Source organism: Apteryx rowi, unplaced genomic scaffold (assembly GCF_003343035.1).
Source record: "Apteryx rowi isolate R43461 unplaced genomic scaffold, aptRow1 scaffold_180, whole genome shotgun sequence".
Lineage (NCBI taxonomy): Eukaryota > Metazoa > Chordata > Aves > Apterygiformes > Apterygidae > Apteryx > Apteryx rowi.
Window position 1 is genome coordinate 556,704 of NW_020448086.1, and position 21,408 is coordinate 578,111.

General features: G+C 36.7%; 1 protein-coding gene and 1 long non-coding RNA gene across 15 annotated transcripts in view; one reads left to right on the top strand and one right to left on the bottom strand.

The window, feature by feature from the left end:
* The first annotated feature begins 11 nt into the window (after window positions 1–11).
* LOC112963911 overlaps window positions 12–21,408 on the top strand; it is a 24,146-nt gene continuing 2,749 nt past the window's right edge. For 3 of the 13 annotated variants that reach the window (XR_003252779.1, XR_003252781.1, XR_003252780.1), the window contains exons 1-11: window positions 12–445; window positions 2,267–2,347; window positions 3,039–3,217; window positions 5,760–5,816; window positions 7,010–7,158; window positions 7,337–7,414; window positions 9,526–9,652; window positions 10,521–10,569; window positions 10,899–11,134; window positions 12,101–12,149; window positions 15,791–15,853. This is a non-coding gene — a long non-coding RNA (uncharacterized LOC112963911). Of the gene's footprint in view, window positions 446–2,266; window positions 2,348–3,038; window positions 3,218–5,759; window positions 5,817–7,009; window positions 7,159–7,336; window positions 7,415–9,525; window positions 9,653–10,422; window positions 10,570–10,898; window positions 11,135–12,100; window positions 12,150–15,790; window positions 15,854–17,275; window positions 17,599–21,408 lie in introns of those variants that run through there. The other 10 variants (XR_003252777.1, XR_003252776.1, XR_003252778.1 and 7 more) reach the window with 9 other exon arrangements.
* The window catches only part of ITGA6 (integrin subunit alpha 6), a 39,672-nt gene continuing 23,222 nt past the window's right edge, over window positions 4,959–21,408 (bottom strand). Inside the window, exons 10-26 of one of the 2 annotated variants that reach the window (XM_026061389.1) lie at window positions 20,418–20,513; window positions 19,828–19,889; window positions 18,287–18,444; window positions 17,256–17,411; window positions 16,402–16,517; window positions 15,262–15,451; window positions 15,093–15,176; window positions 14,810–14,889; window positions 14,518–14,595; window positions 14,292–14,394; window positions 12,965–13,138; window positions 11,660–11,758; window positions 11,149–11,259; window positions 10,967–11,065; window positions 10,414–10,539; window positions 8,750–8,879; window positions 4,959–7,061 (exon numbers count right to left, since the gene is read on the bottom strand). In XM_026061389.1, the coding sequence (XP_025917174.1) occupies window positions 8,772–8,879; window positions 10,414–10,539; window positions 10,967–11,065; window positions 11,149–11,259; window positions 11,660–11,758; window positions 12,965–13,138; window positions 14,292–14,394; window positions 14,518–14,595; window positions 14,810–14,889; window positions 15,093–15,176; window positions 15,262–15,451; window positions 16,402–16,517; window positions 17,256–17,411; window positions 18,287–18,444; window positions 19,828–19,889; window positions 20,418–20,513 (1,840 nt within the window). In that variant the 3' untranslated portion in view covers window positions 4,959–7,061; window positions 8,750–8,771. The remainder of the gene's footprint in view (window positions 7,062–8,749; window positions 8,880–10,413; window positions 10,540–10,966; window positions 11,066–11,148; window positions 11,260–11,659; window positions 11,759–12,964; window positions 13,139–14,291; window positions 14,395–14,517; window positions 14,596–14,809; window positions 14,890–15,092; window positions 15,177–15,261; window positions 15,452–16,401; window positions 16,518–17,255; window positions 17,412–18,286; window positions 18,445–19,827; window positions 19,890–20,417; window positions 20,514–21,408) is intronic. The other variant, XM_026061391.1, reaches the window with a different exon arrangement.

Here is a 21,408-nt window from a genome sequence, read left to right on the forward strand (position 1 = left end):
GGGGGGGGGTTCGTGGTTACAGATACAATCCTGATCAGACAATACTGAATGGAGTACACGTCGTTATTGCTTAAAAAATTGGTCATATGTTGTAACACTAAATCGCTATGCCAAATGTGAATATTACAATACTAATGCAATATGAGTGGTATTTAGTACATCTTTATTATGGTCAAGTAAAAATATCCAGAACAATAATATAAAATGCAGTTAAAAGTGATTATAAGCTTTCCTGTTAAATTGACTGCAGTTCAAAATTGCGTATAATACTGGATCAGGTTCTTTATCATTTGCTTCTTTTATTACAGATACTTATATTTGTCCCATAAATTTATCATATGAAATCAGCTCATAAGTATTGTTTGGTCTCCTTTAAACAGGTTTTGTACCAGTGACTTGTCCCTGACCTGATAGTAGGGATGGATATCTGATGGCCTGCACTAGAGTAAGAATCATTTTACTATTTCTATTTATTTTTTTCAGTGCTTTGCTGGATTGCTTGGAGCTTTCTATTAGAGACATGAAAGTATCATAATGAATTAAAGTCTTTCTGTGTTGCATTGAAACGCAGATGGCATTGTAATGTACATCCATCTCGTGCTGAGAAATGAATGGTTTGTTCTATTCTGGCCAGGGACTGCTGGCCTGAACTAACAACTACTTTTCTTTCTCTCCATATAAATGGGCTACAGACTTCTTTTGCCCTAATGCTAGTTGTAGGCCTCCCTTAGAAGCATCAAATGGTAGCTCATGCTTCCCTTCAAGTTTGTAGCTGTTTGGACCTCCTACTTTGCTTATGATCTGCTTTGCTTTAGAACCATGTTATAAGATCTGCTTTGTTTTATAACCGTTTTATGATTATAAATATGTATATATCCTCAATTGTGAGCCAGTGGTAGTTTAAAGCAGTGCCTGCAGGCAGTGAGGTGGGTAGTGCTGCAATTTATGATGGTTCTGGGTTGGTTTTGTCTTTCATGCTTTCGTGTTACTGTCTTGATGCCTGATGTTTCTTTTACTGCTCGATTCAATTTGCACAGGCATGCCTTAAAGGCTGGGCTGTTGTTTATATGTATCGTTGGACATCAGTCTCTGTCCAAAAGATGTGGCAGACTGTCAGAGGCTAAATGAATCATTTAATGCTGTGGACTAGAATCTAGTGTATCTAGGACTAGTGTAAACAGTGAGCACTTTTGTCAGGGAAAATCGTGGAGAATCAGCAGTGACGGAAGTAATTGTGGATAATGACCTGTGGATAAAGAATTGTGGATAATTCTTTAAAAGCTGTGTTCAGGGCAGAACAAACCATCTCTGTTTACCTAAAGGTTTTTTCTCAGTCTCGTTTAAAYTACTGATCTGAATACTGATCCCCATAAAACATGTTCTTTTAAAATATTGGAGAAGGCCCATATTGAATTTTCTCTCTTTTAACCTGTTTCTCTCATTCATGATTTTCTGGGAGTTTAGACTAATCTGATTCAAATCCTGTGGTACGGCACTAATTTCAGCTGTGGTGTGTCAATCTCTGTAAACTCTTACGCAACACAAAAAGGATAAATTTATTATTTTTGTCACTTGGCATTTGTCTATTGACTAGTGTTATGCCACAGGTAACTTGTGACAGTCTTCTTGCTTATTGGTGTTCCTGAAATTATAATACATCTAGATCTGCAATTCAAACGGGATAGAACAAATTAGACTTTAAGATAGTAGAAAATATAGCTTTTAATTTTAACCTAAGCAATTACTTTTTCTTTTTTTCTTTTTTGCAACTTCATTTTAAAATTTAAAGTGGCATTTAAAGTTTAATAAGATAATTGAAAGCATAGCATTCTTGCAGGGTGTTCCATAGAAAGAATTCTTGGTTTATTAAGATCATACCATAAATATTCTCTTAATGGTAGTCTGCATTCTTGGTTGCTGCATGTACTGATGCTTTCTTTCTTTCTTTTCTTTTCCTTTTTTTTTTTTTTTTCTTTTTGGAATAGCTCTATTATAGAGACAAAATTTCAATCTCCTTGAACAGATATCCATAGAGTATTTCTGTCTTCTCTTTTTCTTCCAACAATTTATGTGCTTTGCTGTGATGCCTGCACCCTAATCTGGTCTGTCTGACCTTGTTTCATTTCAGCTTGTATACTTACTCTGCACTAGGGCTTGTCATGGTTCCTGCCTTTTTATTGATTAGATCAGCTGCTTTTGCTATGTTAGAGAATTTTCCTAAGGTTGCATTGGTTTGATGTGGTTTTCATCTCTGTCTTTTTCCAAGAGTAGAAATAAGATATATAAAATGGCAGCAGAGTTGATCAGAAACATGGAACGGCTTCTGTATGAGTTGTGATTCAATTATGTAAGTTCAAGAAGAACATATATATGTGCTTATTTATTTTAATCCAGTGTGTAATTAAACTATGGAGTTTGTGAATTTTTGCCATCTACAACTTCATGTGACACAAGATCGTTGGATTAATTATGATTGATTGCCATGGATGGCTTTTTCTTTCATAAGAAAAAATACAGTATATAGTTCTTTATTTCTCTGAGCACTAATTTTTTGTGGAAACGGGAAGAGCAAAGTATCACTATATGCTATATATATATATATGCTTTACTGTTAGCCATTGTCAGAGGTGAGATGCCAGCTGAGATGGATCCGTAGTCTGTTCCAGGATGGTTTTTATGTTGTTTCTCCTCGCTAAACTGAAATCAATCACATAATATCTTGCAAGCTGCTGGCAGTAATAGATTGCTCAGCTCTGCAACATACCTGTTGTTTCTCTCTGCTTTAAGAAACCAAGCAGTCTTATTCTGCTTTACAATATCCCACAAACATTTCTTTTGATCACCTCAGCAGCAGCAGTATTTCAGACATTCTTGGCAGAAATATTTGACTTTTCCTGTGCCTAGGTAAGCAGCTGCAAAGATACCCAAAACCTCTAAAAAAAAGTTGAACCCCTTAAAAGCTGTAACAGAACACAACATATACTCCCCTTACCATCAATATACAGTGCTAACTATGTATTTCCTCTTTCTCATCTCAGTCTGTGTTGGTGGGGAGGAGGGATACTCTCCAAGGSATSTCAGGTCTGTTGAGTCTGATGTCCTGATGAAGTGTCCTAGTTGCTGGAAAGCCCCCAAGGATGTTGGTTGGAACAGAAGGATGCAAGAAGGACTGCACTGAGCCATCAGTCCTCTCTTGCAGTCCATGCCTAGCAAAGCGGTAAGGTTTATGAAGTTAGAAAAGGTATATAATATTAATTATGAATCCAGAGCTTTGGAAGACATATACTCATGTCCAAGGACTGGGATGGAACTGAAGTAACTGCTTACAAAGCCACAGGAGGGAAATACGCTGCTTGGATTCTTGTTTCCACACATAGGTGGACTTGTCTGGAAAACCAGCAGAAGCAAGTCCATGCTGTTGAGCTGCCTCGAAGTACCGCTTTATTTTCTCATTTAATTGCAATTTGTTGGTTTTGCAAACTGACTGCTAACACTTGCTTCTGCCTCCCCCTGCCCCAAACCCGCTGCATGTAAGCAGGTTTCTGGTCCTCTGTATAGTCTGATTTTTAGTTAAGATGCTATGCTGCAGTGGCAGCCAGGATTGTGGCTCAGTGTGCTGCAAATGGATTTGAGTTTTAGTGCCTTCATCAAAAAATCTTTTCCATTCCACTTATGTTCTATGATGTTCCCTGCTGTTTGCTTCAGTGCACCCTGTTCCTTCTCTTCCTCCACATACATCCTCCACACAGGGTCTTCTTGAAATTATGCTATCATGGTCCCTTATATTGGAAGCTTTTCTCATAAGATCTGGCACCTGTGTCAGTTCAACATATACGCCATTTTACTAGTGTTCTATTAGTGTGTCTTAAGCTATATACACAGTGGTAACTGAGGCTGCATGTACTGTGGTAGGAAAAAAACTTTATACCTTATAGGTAACTTATTTGTGCTGTTGAACAGAAGCTGGGCCCTACACTAGATTCTTCTAGTGATATAGTGCTGTCAAGGTCTGTTTTGACAGCCGCTGTCCTGTGTTTCATGGGAGCATACTTACAAAACAGGGACCGGCAGAGCAGGTATTTCTGTGGACAAATGTTTGTGTCTGTTATAACCATGCCAATGAGACTAATTAAAGAATTAATAGAAGAAGGTTGTTTCCACACCTTTGACATGCTCTGAGAGACCTAGCAGCAGCTGTTGATTATACTCCTGGAAATTTCTCAGCTGTAATAAACAGTGGCCTCCTTGTCTGTCACTCCCTTCAGCTAGCATGTATCCTCTTAGCCCTTATCTTTAGCATTTGTTGCATCTTATCCACTAATCCTTGTGTTTGCTGCCTCTTTTGGCTTTCCTGGATTTTTTGGGGAGTTGACTCTGTATCCTGTGACTTTATGACAGTCAATATCACACTTCACCCACCTCTCTGTACCTAGCAGTGGAAGTCCTTGATTGATTTTGGGGAACACTCTTCCTCTGCCTCCCCCACTTCCCAAMAACACCCCTATGGCAGGGAGCTTTAGGAGACTGCCTGCACTGAAGTGGCAGTGTGGTAGCCCACCTCAAGTGCCTTTACGCCTGGGCAGCACCAGAGCGGAGTGAGAACAGAGAGGGCAGCTCGCCCCTGTCAGGAGTTCAGGTGTGGAGCTGTGCTGTTGGTAGGGTTGCTGCCTGGCCGGGCTGGCTGCCAGACTGCTGCCAGTGCTGGAAACAGCAGCAGGCAGGAGGCAGCCTGCRTGCGGGAGATTGTGCAGTATCAGCTGCAGCTGTTGTGGCTGCCTCCTTGCATGGGTGAGGTCATTTAGAGTTACAGCCATATTTAGATCGAGAGAGTTTTTTTAAAGCTAATACTTTACTAGTTTCACTTCATTAAAGCTTGCAGCTTGCTCGTCTAATGGACTAGTGAGCTTAGCTGAAAGTAATCCATGAAATTAATAAGAAATCGCCATTACCAAAAACAGTTTAATTAAAAAAATTTTATTTCACACTTCTATACAAATATCCACAGGTAATTTCTAATCATGGAATGATGTAGCATTGCTAGCTCGTATAAAAATTGTTTGAGACAAAAGCATACCAGTGACAAATGTTCAAATTAAAGTATACCAGTGATATGACTTATTTTCAAAAACTTTCAGTTTAACACTGTTGAGACATTCATGTTCTTACAGCAGTGCCACAATTGAGGGGGGCAGGGTGGGGAAGACATTGCTTTTAAATCAAAGGCTACAGTAGTTTGTCAAGCTTCTTAGCACCTCATTAGCCTGGCTTCTTACACAGATGAGCCTTTCAGCAAGTAAGCTAGAATTTTAAAAGGTCAAAAACTGGATAACAGCTATATATGTGTGTAAGTGTTCATAAAAATCAGGGTCACAACATACCGAGATTATTCAGTGGGAGGAAGAAGAGTCTATTAAATGAACGCACTTTCTCTAATAGGTATGTTCAAAGTTAGTAATACAAATAAGACACCTGACAAATGCCCTCTTAGCAGGTTTTTACCCTAGGAGGGCAAAAGTACAAAGAGGTTTTTGCATAGTTCAAATTACTAGCAATTAGCGTGCATACTTCGAGTAGAGTTTTGTTTTACATGGAATAAACAATTGTCAGCTAAATTTTCATTCTTAAATAGTACCAACACTTTAAAACATGGGTAAAAAAAAGTAAACTCTTTAAATAGTTATGTATTTAAATCACTTATGTTACAATAATTAGATTACTGATAAGCACAACATTGTGGCTCTATTCTTATCAACATTCAGGTATTCAAGACAATTCAGTAGTCTCAAAGAGGATCAGCTCAGATCCCCCAAATTAAGGTAAGTTAGGCCTTTATAGCCTCCTTCAAGTGCTATATAGCAGATGCAGTAGTCAACACTTTTCTCCAAACAGAAAATCCTCGTGAAGCTGTAAAGCTGTTTCCAGAGAACCTGTCACTTCTCTTGCAGCAAGTATAAAACTGTATTTAAAACCATACTTCTGCTTGGTGTCCAAATCGTTAAATATTCTGAAGTAATATACAAATCATGTTACAAGACCTGGTAATTCCTATTACATAAAATAAGTATCAGGAAAAAAGCCCCCACGTACATCACTGGAATAAATATTTACATTTTTAAAAAGCATTGGCACCTGTAGTGATTTATTAAAATGTTGTGAAAGCTTCAGGTCGTGTAATCTGAAGTTCATAAACATAGTGGGTTTGAAGGTTCAGTTAAGTCTTTGGCCTAATGATTAGTCAAAGACAATGATTTATAACAAAAATAAATACAAAAATGACTAAAATATATATATACATAAAAAGTACATCTAATATTCAAGCCTCTCTTTAAAAAAAACCTGTGTATATTTGGTGTGAGCAGGATTCACACAATCTGATCTTAAAAATTGAGCAACATGACCTATTGCACGTCATTTAAGATGATGCTTTTTGTTAAGCCCTAACTACTGTAGCAGGCAAAGCTTATGACTAAAGTAGATTTGCAGCTCTTCAGATTTCACTTGAACAAAGTGTGTCAAGGCCACTGTGTGCATTGAGGGAAGAATGGAGACCCTGTCTTCACCTTAACCATGCATTCCTTGCACACAGGAATGTTATGATCATAGGAAAAAGTCTGCCATGGTGGATGTGCACATTGCAGAAAAGACCCAAATCAATACAGCATCTTCTAAAGTGTGAGTTAGATTTGAAGGGAAAAAGAGACAGTCTGGAAATTAAATTATGCAAATAAAGTCTGTTGAAGCAATTTTAACTGTGCAAACAAAAACCGCAGTATAAGTAGTAATATCTACAATCAAACAGCAAATGTCCATAGTGTACATAGGTCCAACTCCATCAGTATTCCATTAATGAAAACAACTAGCTGAACTTTGTGGAGGGAAAAAAAAAAAAAAAAAACTTTTCCTTAAGAATAACTTTCATTCTCGTTCCATTTTGTGATCCACTGTTTTGTCTCAAGATCTTTGCATTTCCCATCTTTGATCTGTCGCTCTTCTTTTCGAATTCTTACAGCATGATATCGGGGGACACTGTCATCGTACCTAGAACGCTGGAAGAACCCACACTGGGGCAGAGTAGAAAAAGAACGGTTTAGGTTCAAGTTACTGTCAAAGTGCAACAATTACAGAGGCAGTACATTCTTCCTTTGCACAGATATACAGGTAAGAAAATTGAAAAGAAAAAGATCTTGGCCAAAAATGTGGTGTGCTTAGCTATAAAATACATGACAGTGTCTAAATTAGTTCCAGCAGCAAGCAGTTGCAGACAAATAGCATAGTCCAACATTTCAGTAGCCTGAGATCTTAAATTCCTTCCAGTAACTTTCTAAACTTGTTTTAGAAGTCTTTGCAAGTCTTAATGCTGCACGGAGGAGAAGAAGATAACACTTCAGGAAAGCATGCCTCTCCTGAATTAAAGGTAGGTTTGTACTCCAGTATCCTCCTGTAGGGTGACATGATTTCTCTTTTAAAGCTTATGGGAAGATTTCCAGCGCCTTCAAGAAAAGTTACACTAGGGTCATGCTTTCCAAAGCACCATTGCAACTATAGTCATCTCAACTTAACTACACGTGTGGTATTAGAATATGAGTCTTGCTTAGTTCACTGTACAGTAAAAACAGGCAGACCTTTAAAGTTTTGTAATGTACCATGATGACACAAGTCTCCCTAGAGGAAGTCCAGTTCAGCTTATTTGTGCCCTGCAGTATTGTTTTTTTTTTTTTTAATTATTCAAAGCTGACATAAAAACTGATTTTACTTATTTAAGAACGGACTGAAATTATTTTTCAAAATAAAATGGACTTTTGATGCAACCAATCATCTTTGCAGCATTGTGGCCAAAGCAGACACTCAACTTTACATGCTTATGGTCTCTGAGGTCAAGATTAAGTGCAGGACAGACATCTGTCCTTAGATATTGCCAGCATACAAAATGAAACTGTCAAGGTTTGTTCATATATTTGGGATGGTGATTTTGGGGGGCAAGAGTTGTTTTTACACAAATTTATTAGAACTTACATAGACCTGAATTTAAAAAAAAAAGAAGAAGAAGAAAGGTAGAGGCATAGGCCATATCTTTAGCTATCTCCACCATTTCATTATGCACTATATTGACCGATTTTAGTTACGAATTTCTCCCCACCCTCTCATCCCAAGCATCACTAATTAATATGCATGCACTTATTGTCTTAAATTTTGTGTAAAGATTGCTGGAAGCATAAATCATCATGCACCTAGTAGTAGCTTCATCAGAAAAAGGTATATGCCCAGAAGAATATGCCTTAGAACTGAAGGAAAAAAGATGTTTTCACAGCGATTAAATTTTCATTACGAAAATTGCTTTCATTATGAGTAACGTACTTTTTAGCATGCGCTAAAGGTTAATAAAGCACGTTTATATATCTTCTGTGTAGTCTTAAATTTAAATCTTAACTCTGCACAGTGTTGATTACCATCTCTAAAGCTTAAAAACTAACTTGTACTGTTAAAACATCAATGTAAAAAATAAAAAAGTAAAAACCATTGCAACAGATCAAGATGTTTTTTAAAGAAATAAACAAAAAGCTTTTTAGACGAAGGTAAACATCTGTGTTTGTTCATGTGCACCAAAAGCTGAAAATCTGTCAAGAGAATGAGTAAGCAAGTACTGATAGTTTGAAATCCAGCAGTTAATATATGCAGCAAAAGCTCATAGTTAGCCACCGCAACCATAGCATGTGCCACAGTTAAAAATTAAAAAATACTGATCGATTACCAATTATAGAAGTAGATCAATACTACGCATCAGAAGTAAGCCTCTCTTTATCAGATGGCTGAGCATGGATCTCAGCCTTGTGATATGTGGCATCATAATGATCTTTCTTATTTCTCTTGAAGAAACCACACTACAAGGAAGCAAGGTATTTAGTCAATTTTTGTGGACCGGAAAAAGTCAAACCTGTTAAAACTAACTTAAATAAACTTTGTGAAATGTCTTCCACTCATTCCTTTCTTAGGTTCATTGCCTAAAAAAACAAAAAAAAAAAACCAAACAAAAAAAAAAAACACACAAGAAAACTCGCAACTGTTTTTAAACTAGAGAACCTGTTGAACTAACTTAATCTATAAAATCATAGAATAGCCTGAGATTAGTAACTTACCTTAGGGATTTTTTTTGATAAATCTGTGTAATACATCTTTTTTTACATTAAAGTATGTTCATAGCAACTAAAGCTGTGAAGAGCAGTAAGAAATCTGTACAGAAATCAGTTCATGGACTAGTGCACAGGGTAGATGAATTGCAAGATATATAAGCTTATTGCTTTGACTTGTGCTGTTAAAATGGCAAGATATAAATAAGTTAAATCTCTTGAGACAAATGCTTGATTGTACCCAATCATGTAATTGGCTCTGAAGTACCATCTTTGTTCTTCATAGGATGGCTCAATGTTTGATATCAAAACATTCTACACCATGTGTATATATCTACGTGCAATAAAACAGTTATAACCTAGCAGCCCAATGAAAGTGTTACTTTGTGTAATTCATCAGGGAGATCTGCAGCAGGAGCTGGGCATTTTTTGGAAAGGAAAGAAGCTGGGATTATCCTGTAAGAGGTGATCTGCAGCAAGCAGTAGCTCCTCAATGAAGCCAATTGCAGCAATTTCTCCAGAAGACAGTAAGTGACAGTCAGATGGGACATTCCTCTTCACCTTTCTTAACAACATTCTGCTATCCCCTAGTAACAACTACTAACTGCCAATGTGGATTAAGAGGCAAAAGCAAGAGAACTAACCTCTTACGCTTGGAACCACAATTAGTTATAGAAAATGCCAAAGCTCGTAAGAAAAACAGCCACTTGATTTTTTCATTTGCAAATTGTTAACTTTTCATTTTAAACATTTATTTACTCTTTTAGAGTTTTTAAGATAACAAGCCAATACTAAAGAAATTAGCCAACACACTTGGCTATGCATTATTTCTGTACCTTTTGAGGTATTATCTTCATCTACTGTCAGTTTAATGGTGTTTCTTATGTGATGAGAAATTAACTGCAAAGCTAGACAGCAGTAGATAGTTTACAACACAAAAAACAGCTTTACATCTAATTGTCAAAGCCATAGAAGCCCCAAGTAGCTGTATCTATATCAAAGTAACTACAGTCTCTGAAAACTTAGACAAGTTTTGCCTAGAACTCAAAACATTTCCTTTTGAAGATCTGGAAACAGAAAAATTTCATGATACAAAAGGGTAACAGGTGTTCCCATGTGACCATTTTCATCCCAAATGTTGCAAAACTGAAAAAGGTACAGTTTGCGCAATTTTGCTTTTTGTTTCATGTCTTAACTACAAAATACTTGATCGTTTGCTTAATTAGTTTCCTATCTTGTCATTTGTAAACCAAGAAATGTGAAATGACCAGATGAATTAAAAACTTACCTTCCATAGTAAGAATACCAACAGAGCTAGCATCAGTATTCCAGCAAGAATTGCCACTAAGATGATCCACCAAGGCACCCCTGTATAAAGTGCTACTGTTTTTGCAGGAAAGACAGTAATGCGCACCTAAAATAAAGAAAACATGGGAAGATGATGGTAAGAGCATTTCAAAAGCATCTATGTTTATCTGATCCAAAACTGCAACTTACATGGTCTCATTTCTTTTCTGACAAGATGTCTTCTCTCTCTCATCTACAAAAATGCTTTTGGGGAAAGAAAAAAAAAGTTCCTACTCATCTCCTGTCAAACGCTATTCTTAATCTGGCTTTCTAAGCATAGGCACCTGCTCCAAGAAAGATTGATCATTTCAGTATGATAGTTAATTCTTCCAACCTGATTAAAGGTGTCAAGGATCAATAATTCAAAATTCAGTTAAAAATCTAACCAACAGCTCCTTTTGTTTTAAAGTGTTTTATTTTCTCCAGTCTTTTCAGATGAGCTGGAAACATGATCACCATAATCACACATAGTTCATGTTAAATGTTGAGCCTACCTGAGCAACTTCATTTGTGAGTTTAACATTCTTAGCTGCAGCAGGAACGCTGATTGAAGCCCTAACAAGAACGTCTAGATAGTTCATTTTGGAGTATTCCTGTTTCAAAATAAAATATGGACATCAGACACAGAACAGGAAAGAACTATGATTTCTCAAAAATGGCAGGTAAGCAAACTTACTTCTAAGAAAGTACTGTTCCACAGTCTGGAACGCAGTACAATAGATGCCTTGCTGTCCAAACCATTTAAGGGGCATTTTATATCCACACAGCGTGCATTCACATTGCAGTCCTGCAATTACAAGTTTCTGCGTGTAAATAAAACCACATCCTTACACCTTGACTAAAAAAACCCTAGGATTTAAGGTTGTTTAACACATTGGATGACATGCATCTTCTTCATGTACAAGAAACTAATCTGCTTGGACTGAAAGCAATGGGAAAATATGATGATGATATTGATGATGATACTTTAGTTTAATGTAGGTAACTATACAGAAATTCTCTCCTATTCCTCTCTCATCGGAAGATAATATAAATGGACCAAATCATAAACACACCAATATTTGAAAATTAAGATGGAAACAAAGCAAAGAAAGATATCTTCTTTCACTCTGCCAAACTCAGTTAAGCCCTATTAGGAGTGAAGGGAGAGATACCCGACAGAACTGTAGTTGGTGTGATATGCTTACCAAAGTCTTGTATTTTCTTTCTGAGAATAAAGAAAATGCTTTGCTGTCTATAATCTGCTTCTCTGCAACCTCACGTTTTCTCCTTGAGTTATGGGATTCCTTAAAAAAAAAAAAAAAAAAAAAAAAAAAAAAGTTTGACATAAGAATATTTTTAGTGGTATAGCACAAGTATTTCTTAATTCTGGCCCTCCTCATAGAAGCAGAAAAACAAAAGAAGAGTTCAATTAGTCTGCTTGCTTGCTCCAAAATCAGCACACACGAGCACACATCACTGTATATCCCTACTTATCTACCTTTATTGCTAGTAGCAGAGTCAGGACAATCACTGGAATTTGAGATTAACTAAAGAACAGATCAACTGACTATTCTCTTGTCTTAACAGGTGGAGGGTTTAGTTCTATAAAGCTTTTAATGCTATTTCCATTTTTGTTCTAAATACAGATTACTAATGCTACTATGTTAAAGAAGAAAAAGTGGCAGCAGTGGCAAGGTCAGTAGATGCATATTTTGAACTGTATACTAATTACACTCACTAAAAGTTTTATTAACTATTGCAGTGTTCAGCAAACTGACAGAATTGCGTTTATGTGCATGCAGTTTTCATTGTTTATGAAAAGTACAAGTTTTCTCAGATCGCATTGAAATTTATACATAAATACTTTGGAATAAAACTTGTTAATTCCTTTTCCACAAGAGAAAAAAAATCTTTTAGTTACATCAATTATGTGCATTATGTCTGTTGAAATTAACTGGATTGTAAGTATGAAAATGAGTGCTCAGGGTTTAGAAAAAAATCTTGCTAAGTAGGCACAATGAAGAGCTATGAAAGTCTTGCTTAAGAAACTTTTTATCATATTTGGTGTAAATAAATACATTTAAGTGCAAGCCCTATTTCCATCAAAAAAGTCTATGGAATTCCCCAAGGACCAGGAGATGTTTACTATTGCTTATCCTTTTTTTTTTTTTTTTTTTTTAATGTAAAAAGGGAAACAGATTTCAATAATGTTGTTGGAATGCATTAAAGCAAGCAGCAGTTTCATCCTGTGCAACATGTGGCAACAGTGTACACCTGCCCATGGCAGGTAAAATCAACATGAGATAGTACCTATCCTATAGCTTATGTCATTAGCCATTATGCAGTCTCCTAATAAGCGTAAACCTTGATACATTGTTTATGTATTGTGCCTGCGAGCTGCTTAAGACAAAGAATTCATTCTGGAGAGAAGCACTCAGGCCCTACTATTGCATGCTATGATGCTTTAATGTTGTACTAATTCATCAGCAGGAGCAGACTGGGTAACATACCATAACACGCAAATAATTGATTTCATTCTGGGGTTGACAGGAGACTTTTTCCAAGCCTTTGGAATCTATTTTCATCAAATAAAGCAGCCATTTGCCATTATTAATTTCTTTTGGCCACTGGATGTCCAGGGAAGCTGTGCCAAATGTTTTAAGTGGCCTGCCCAAGTTAGTTACCTGTTGAAACAAACATTCTTTAAACTGTGAAGTCTGGTTTAAAGGGATTTTCTTTTCAAACAAAACAGTTCTTGACTTTGGCAAGTTTTATGCATTTGGCTAACAGGAAATTTAAAAGCCATTGAAAGACAGTGTATATACAGCATAAAGAAAAACCATATACTAAAACTAGCACATTTGGATAGCAACTAAGATACACACTTAAACATGTAAAGACTAAGATTCCATAACAAGTACGATAAGCCATTGATTTTTAGAAATCTGTCTTCATAGGAAACAACAACAGCAACTCTTCAGAGTTAACAAATCATTCAATTGCATAACTGATAGGAATTTCAACTTTAAGAGAAACTCTGACATAAAAAGTATACTTTCTGAAGTATTCCGCTAGTTTGGGAATTGTTTCCCAACCTGGTTTTGCTTTCTTAGCATTACTGTTTATGAGAGCAAGTTCAAAAATAGATATTCTAACTACTTCTACATTACTACAGTAGATAAATAAGGAGGTACAGAAGGAAGTAAAGGATTTGATAGCGATGGATTTTAAGAGAATAATCCTGACAAACTACTATGCACAAATACACTAGTGCTTGTAATAATGATGTGGGAAAAGAAGTCTCTTACTGCTAAACGTAGTTTTCACAGAACCAGAATCCTCTCCCTTAGCCGAACCACAGTTCTTGATTTATTAATTAGGCAGAAGGCCAAGTGGGTGAACCGGACCCACATGTTCAAAACGGCTCCTGTGTAGCGTTCTCTTGTTCATGTTGAATCCTGCATGCGTAAGTGTCCATACTCACCATCTGTGTGCATGAGCTAATATCCGGGCATGCCACAGTTCGAATTTGGGGTTTAAGTTTTGTCCCCTACCTGCATGGAGTTTTATGCTGTACAGGTGAATGTGCATGAACTGTTCTAAAAAAAAGTGTACAGCCAACCACAGGCCACTTCCTCAGAATATGAACAAAAAACTTCAAGGTCTGAGGAAGCTCTAGTCTGAAAGCAGACTGCATGTTCTGAACAAGAAAACAGGATTCTGGGACAAGAAAAGCCAATTTTAAATCCAGCAACTTTTCCAATTATTCATATACGTAAAGAGAAAAATCATTCATTTGATTAAAAGCAGCTCTTGGCATTAATCTAAATTACTCACTCTGAATTCATACTCTATGAGGTTTCCAATATTATCTTCAGATTTCATAGCACTCTCACCAACGATGTTACCTCCAAAGTATACCTGAGAAGGTTTAGCAACTCTGTTCGGTTGCGGGGTGAGGGAGAATGAGAATAATCAGATTTTAATGAAGGCTGCAGTAAAGGTGCTTTTCCCCCTTGCCTCTCCCCACAACACACTCATTTGTTATGCTATCAGCACTTACCCAGTGAGTGATAAAAGCAGTTCAATAACCACTTTAGCACTAGCAGTAATTGGAGTCGAATTAACTTGAGTGCTTGTTCTACAATAAAAAGGAAACAATGCTGTTTAATTTTACAAATTCAGCAGTTTTCACATTACTGTTAAATTGCCTTTATGAACCAAACAAATTGATTCAAAATGTTTAGAAGCATTTGTGAAAACTCTGCAGGCGTGCATGCGTGTGTGCACACACACGAGCACCCCCCCACATACCCCCACCCCCACACACATACCCACCCCCCAAAAATTCTTACGTTTCCAACTTCAGATTAATGTCCAAGTCTGTGGTATCAACGTTAACTTTAGTGGTACTTAAGATCAGATAAAAGGTTACCTAAACAAGAAAGAACATCCATGCAATATGTAAATATTATATAGAACATACTACTACATACAATATTATAGAAATACACCACCATGTTCAAATGTTAACAAAGACAGATCCGAATCAAATTTCCAGATATGATACACAGGAACTTTGGAAGACTGCAGCTGGGAATCAGATTTTGTAACTTGAATAAAATAGGCACAACTTACATTGGAATTTCTCTTGAAAGGATTTCCAAGTTCACACTCTGCTTGAGAGCCATTTTGGTTAGCACCACAGGTTAGCTGTTTTTCCTGAATTAATGGAATACATTTAAAAGTGAAAACATGCTAAAAATATTTTAAAATTTGAGTATCTTTTCTCTTAAAAAATACTTACAGGATAACCCCTCATCTCCCTGAATGCAGAGTAAGTCAGACTATCTGGAAAAGTTGCAATTAGTTTAGCTTCATATGCATCTTCGCCATCTTTCTGTGGATTTTTTGCATCAGATGGGTTATTTGTCACTGTTATTTCCAGAGCAATATCTTTCTGATCTTTCAGAACAAGCACTGGCATGTCATTTTCACTACAGAAAGAGAATATACATGGTTTTGTGCATTAGGAAAACAAACGCATATGAAAGTTTGCTTCTTACTAAGATTTACCCAGATAGAATTCCTATACTGTGGGAAATTACTGTATGATCATAAATGTAAGAATGGTCATAGGTATTTTTCCACACCAGTATTTCACTCCAACAGTGGCCAGCAGTTAACAGGATAAGATTTACTAATATACCCCTCAAATAATCAATAGTCTACAGTATTTCTAAACTAGCATTTGTATCTGGTTTATCATGTTTAATAGTGATGAATCCTCTCTGAATAAATCTACTCCCCCCCCCTCCTTTTTTTTTTTAAAAAAGTATGTGGGCTTTTGGCTTCCAGGACAGCTTGTGGTACCTACTGCTAAAGACTAATTGTTCATGGTAAGTAAACATACTTGGTTTAGTTTTATTCCTCCTTTCTAACTTCACTGGTCTTCCCGGAAGGAAGGATGAGATAGGGTGTTGTGTATGTGTTATGGTGAAACAATTTCTCTGTTCACTTCTCTGTTACTGCTTGTCTAAGGCTACTGGACTGAATCAAGTCACGCAGTTCTTTGGTACTGTAGTACAACATTTTGTGCTATTCGTCATCAAATTTTATCTCAAAAGTAGTTAACAATAGCAGAGGCAATAAATTATTGCAAAGTTGCTTTAGAATCTCAATTCTCTAGTGGTTAGAAACTTTATTCTAATTTTCAGCCTACAACTGCATGGTCATGGCCTCTTTGTATCCATTTGATTCTGTACCACCAATTTCCTTCAACTGGCTGACCCCTACTCCCCTGTGTTTGTACCCCTGACAGATCAGGCCTCCTCTTGCTAGACTAACAGAGCCAAAGTCTTTAAGTCGCCCAAAAATCCTCTCCTAAAAGCCCTCTTCAGCACTTATTAATAACTTGAATTTTAGCAATGCATCAATCAAGGCTTACATTGGTAAATAGGTAAATCTGTCTTCATTTCCTTCTCTAGTACAAAATCGGTACTGAAGTTTTAGATTGCTGTGACATTCATTGTCTTCTCCACATCCTTCTTTTAAGAACTCCACCTAAATAAAACCAAAGCACTTTTATTACATACCATATGATACTAACTTAAAAGAAGATTGCTGATGTGTATTGCATAAAGCATCTACAGGGAGCTCAGAGACAATTTGTTGGTAAAACAAGATATTAACCTGACTCTACTTCTTGTCTAGGGAAGACGAGAGTTTTTCTGTGTGAGACATAGACCTTATTGCTGGTAAATGAAAACCATGACTGTGATTAAAAGGCAAAGTTAGATAAAACTTGGTGGTTTGCCCTTCTAAGTGAGAGGTACACCTCAAGTGAGGCAAAACATCCTTAAGTCTTATTCTTCAATGGGGATTGAGGAAATGGGATCTTTTACCCAAAGTCCTTGCTCTCTTTTACATCACAGATGCAGAGCTCTTATACGGTTAGAGCATCCCAACCATGTGAAAATTAGACTGAACAACAGTCTGTGATATGGGACAAGTGATCAGAGCAGGAGATGATGGATTCCCATTTTAATCCAAAGCATGTTTCCTCCTAAATTTACTGGGGTGGAGGGAACCCTAACAGCTATACCATCCTCACTTTGGTTACAAGAGAAATACAGGACTAAGTTCATAACATTTTGCAAAGCAAAATATAAAACAGGAGTCATAAGTCCAGTGCCACCCCAGTTATTTCCTTTGGTCATAATTTAGTTTTTTATACCCTCTAAAATTTAGCAACTTCGTAAAGTGCTTATTTCTTGGAAGTATGCTCTAAGAAAAGCTTACTTTTGTGGTCTTTGTTTCAGATTCATCTGAATTTAGAATCGGTATAAGATCCGGAAGTGCTCTTTCTTTTCTTATGGATGGTGAGCTAGACTCCAGGCCAGCAATTTTCACACTAACAGATACAGGAATGGGGCGTAGCTTATCTTTAATTTTTTCCTGTCAAAATATTTTAAATAGCATAGTTAGTGTACAGTATAGAGAAGAAAAAACAGAACACAAAGACTAGCTTTTGATACACATTCTGTAACACGCTGTGAAGCAAAATCTCTCTTGATATATTTTGCAATATTAAAACTATTCACTGTAGAAAAAAAACAGCATTTTCTAAAAACATGCAAAAACACATGGATCTTAGAACTACTGTCTTTTTTTCTGGCTTCCTGGTTTGATTTCTCTCACAGATAAGAATTACTAAGAATAACAGATGGTAACTCAAGCAGGTGAAACTCGCACTACAACAGTAAAATGACACCCTTCCTTCCTATTCCTTAGGGCCAAGCTTTTTAATTTCCTTTAGCCATAAGGAACATTGGAGGGTAATTACCCCTGAACCATGGATAGAAAATTTGATCAGCTTTTGGAGCAATGTCACCTTTAAGGGACAGTATAACAACCAAGTCAGAAAGCACATACAAAGCTTTCTTGTCCTGCCCATTCATCCCCTCCAGAAGCTGTGCGTTAAAACTCCTTCCCTAGCCAGTCACACCATTAAATTCTACAACATCTACTTCTGTATCTTCCAGTAGCTCTCAATTTTTGGCACTTACTCCCTTTCTATTCTTCTAAATTAGGTCAGCTCTATTGACCTTCAGGGTACACTGCGGTAGCTGAAACTTTTATTCATGCTTTAGAAGAAAGGCTAGGGGAGGAAACAACGTGTGCAGGGAATAGCAAGGTACTACTTATTTTAACTATGGTTGTTTTATATTGCACGCAACTTTTCAGTTTTATATAAAAGTACCGTGAGACTGAAAGCAGAGCATGCTTTTGTTTCAAATGTGTCCAAATGAAGTAAAAATACTCTGCCTTACCTGTAGTACAAGCTTGGCTGACACACACTCTTTTGAATTCTGTCCCCTTAGGACTGTAGTTGCAGTAAACTGATCAGACAGATGGTCTTTAAACCGTACTCTAGATGGCAGGCCTAACTGCCTCCTCTCATTTTCTGCTTCAAATGTATAGCTGATCTCTAAATGAAGAAATAAAGTAGGTCACTATAAAGAGAAATCCTTGCCATATAAATAAATAAATAAATAAATTCTCCAGGTATATTCTTACAATATTATGCTAGAAGATTCTTTCATCCAGTGCTCAGTTTTACAAACTGTTTTCAGTTATTTACAAAACCTTCTCCAACTGCCAGTTTTGTCCCTCTCCAGTTAAGGGCCAGATTCTTCATGCATGCATCCAGGGGGAGCTTCTAAAACAAATCCTTTTATTCCAGAAGTATTGTGTTACTTTGCCAGTATTCAGTGCTGGCTGGAGGAGGTAATCGCTATTGAGGGGCCAGTAGAGGGCTGAGATGCAAGCTTTTGTAAACACTCTGACCCAGATATCACTGATTTCTGTTTTGTCCCAATTCCTTCCTAAGCAGCTAGCAGGATTTTGAGGTCAAGGTGCACTGCTAATTTTAACACTGAAAATARAGTGTGACTAGAGCTTTTTAGCCATGTCTGCTGAGGCAGGGAATACCATGTTTTGATAGAGCTGAGCTCTGTGCATCTTTTAATCAGCTTTGTATTCACAGAGCTAACTCAGAATTACAATGGCTGAACAGTACCAAACACACTAGGTCTCAGCAGCGTGCAGACTAGCACACATTGGTCACCTCCGAAAGCTGCAAGTACTACAGCAGTTGAAGGACTAAGACCTTATTCAAGTATGGCCTACAGGTTTTGCAAGTAACCGAGAAACTCAAACTACCCAGGAGACAGAGGTTTCGGCTTAAAATCCTTCTCATCTCCTCTCAAAATCCTACAAAGCTTTCTGAACTGAAGTAACAGCAGCACACTGACAAGAGAAAAAAAATAGGTGACATTAAAAACCAGTACTTTACATTTTTAAATACATTTATGGCACAGTCTTCCAGGCTCCTATTAATAGAAAGATTTCTTATTTCAGTTACAAATTTCCACAAAGCTATTTTCATGAATACAGAACACTAGTTTTTAGGGTAAGTCTCCCATAAGGAAATAATGCTTATTAATGATATAAAAAATGGGCATTTAAAACTATTTTCTAAATCAGCACTGACCTGGAGAGTGCAAAATGGTTCTCTCTCTGTGGTTGTTTACTGGTAAGTATGTTACCTAGACAGCTTCAGTTTTGAAAGAAAGCTTCTGTCTTTTACCCACAGAACTTAGTAACATACTAGCCTTTGTTTACATGATCCTATACCTTTCTATAAAAACATATACTGTGATAGCCAATTGTCCTTAGTACTAAATCACATTTTAAACTTGACAGCGTTCTAGAGAAGTCACTGTAATTTAAGTACGGTTCTTCCATGATAATCTCTAAAGAAAAAAAGCATTTGACAAGTAGATGAAAAATATTAATCTTCAAAACTTACTTATTCTTGGATTTAAATCACTAGGGTTTGCAGTATATTGAAAACATGCTTTCACATCCATCCTGTAAAAAGTGTCAAAAACTTAAAGTTAACTTTAATAAGGTATGGTCCAACAGACTGAAAAGTTTTAATAGTCCACTGAATGACATTATCAGTCTTAACACTGTGGTATTCATGCTATAACAGTCATTTGCTGCTTACTAAACTGAATTACAAAACAAGGAAAAAAAATTTAATTTACAATTAGAAAAAAATATTTTATTTGCTTTTACTTTTCTACTCRTGAGAAAGCTGTTCAAGTTAAGATACTTTAAATGTTAAAGAGGCCAAAGAGTAAGTTCACATAAGTGGCAAACAATGACATTCATTTTCAAATTGGACATTGTGAACAGAATATATTCCACAATATGTCTTCAGCACAGTTATCACAATAAATTTAAAAGGCCAAAATGATGACATGGATATATTTGTTTAATCTGCATGACTCATGTCCCCTCACAATAACATCAGCACTGACTGAACAAATTTTGAAAACAAAGCTCAATACCACCAAGTCTTCTGATACAATGATAATAATTTAAAAATCTTACTGTATTTCACTAGGTTCCTCAGAGTTCTTTTTCTTTAGATCAATCCTGTCAGGATGTACTGTAATGCTTTTCCTAATGCTTATAACAGGCCGAGATCTAGGGGGAGGAGAGGGGAGGGATATAAAGAAGAGGTAAAAAGGAAGGAAAAGTTTCCATTAAAATTAATGAAATAATTCAAGCGATTCCTTTGTTCTTTTTAAACAGATTAGTTGCCATTTATACCTGCACCAATTTGCCATGAAGACATGACATGTGTTGAAATTTAAAGAAATGCAGGGATTGGCTCTGAGAACAGTTAGAAGCAAAATGCAGTAATTTAAAGCTAAGCTAAGCAAGTCACAAAAAATGACTATACAGCTGTGCATATTAAATGCCTGATGGGAGAGCAGAGGACATTAACATAATGTTATGGTTGTCATTTTAGACACACATAAAACCCAAGAAATTCAAACCCACACCAATTGTAATTCACCCCTGTGAACAGACTGTAGATACTCAAGTCATTCAGGTTAGGAGTTTGGATAGCTATGGGAAACAATGTTTTCGTTTCCCGACTCCTCTCTGCAGGTAAGCTTCAATCATAACGTAGCCTTACAACTTTGCTTTTCCTTCCCTTTTTGGAAGGGACAAAAAAAGACACCTGATAAGAATGAAAGAATACGCTGATCCTACTCTTATGGAATTATCTAAGGGTTGTTTAAAATGAGTTCTAACAGGCCAATAAACCATCTCATCCTTTTTTTAAGCCAATTTCTTTTACTGGGCCATCCTTTTATGGTTCATCAACATAAAGCTTTTTATTCTCATCTTCTTTGTAGAGGTTTTTGTACTGTCCTTATCAGGAAACAACTAATGCTCCTTTTGAGTAGAGCATTAAATAATCTAACCAACTTCCATTCCACCTAGTTTGTTCTCTTCCAAAGCCTTGAACTTGATGCAGGATTCACAGCTGATGAGGAAATAGTCCTCTTTTTCCTGCTCTTTACTAGTG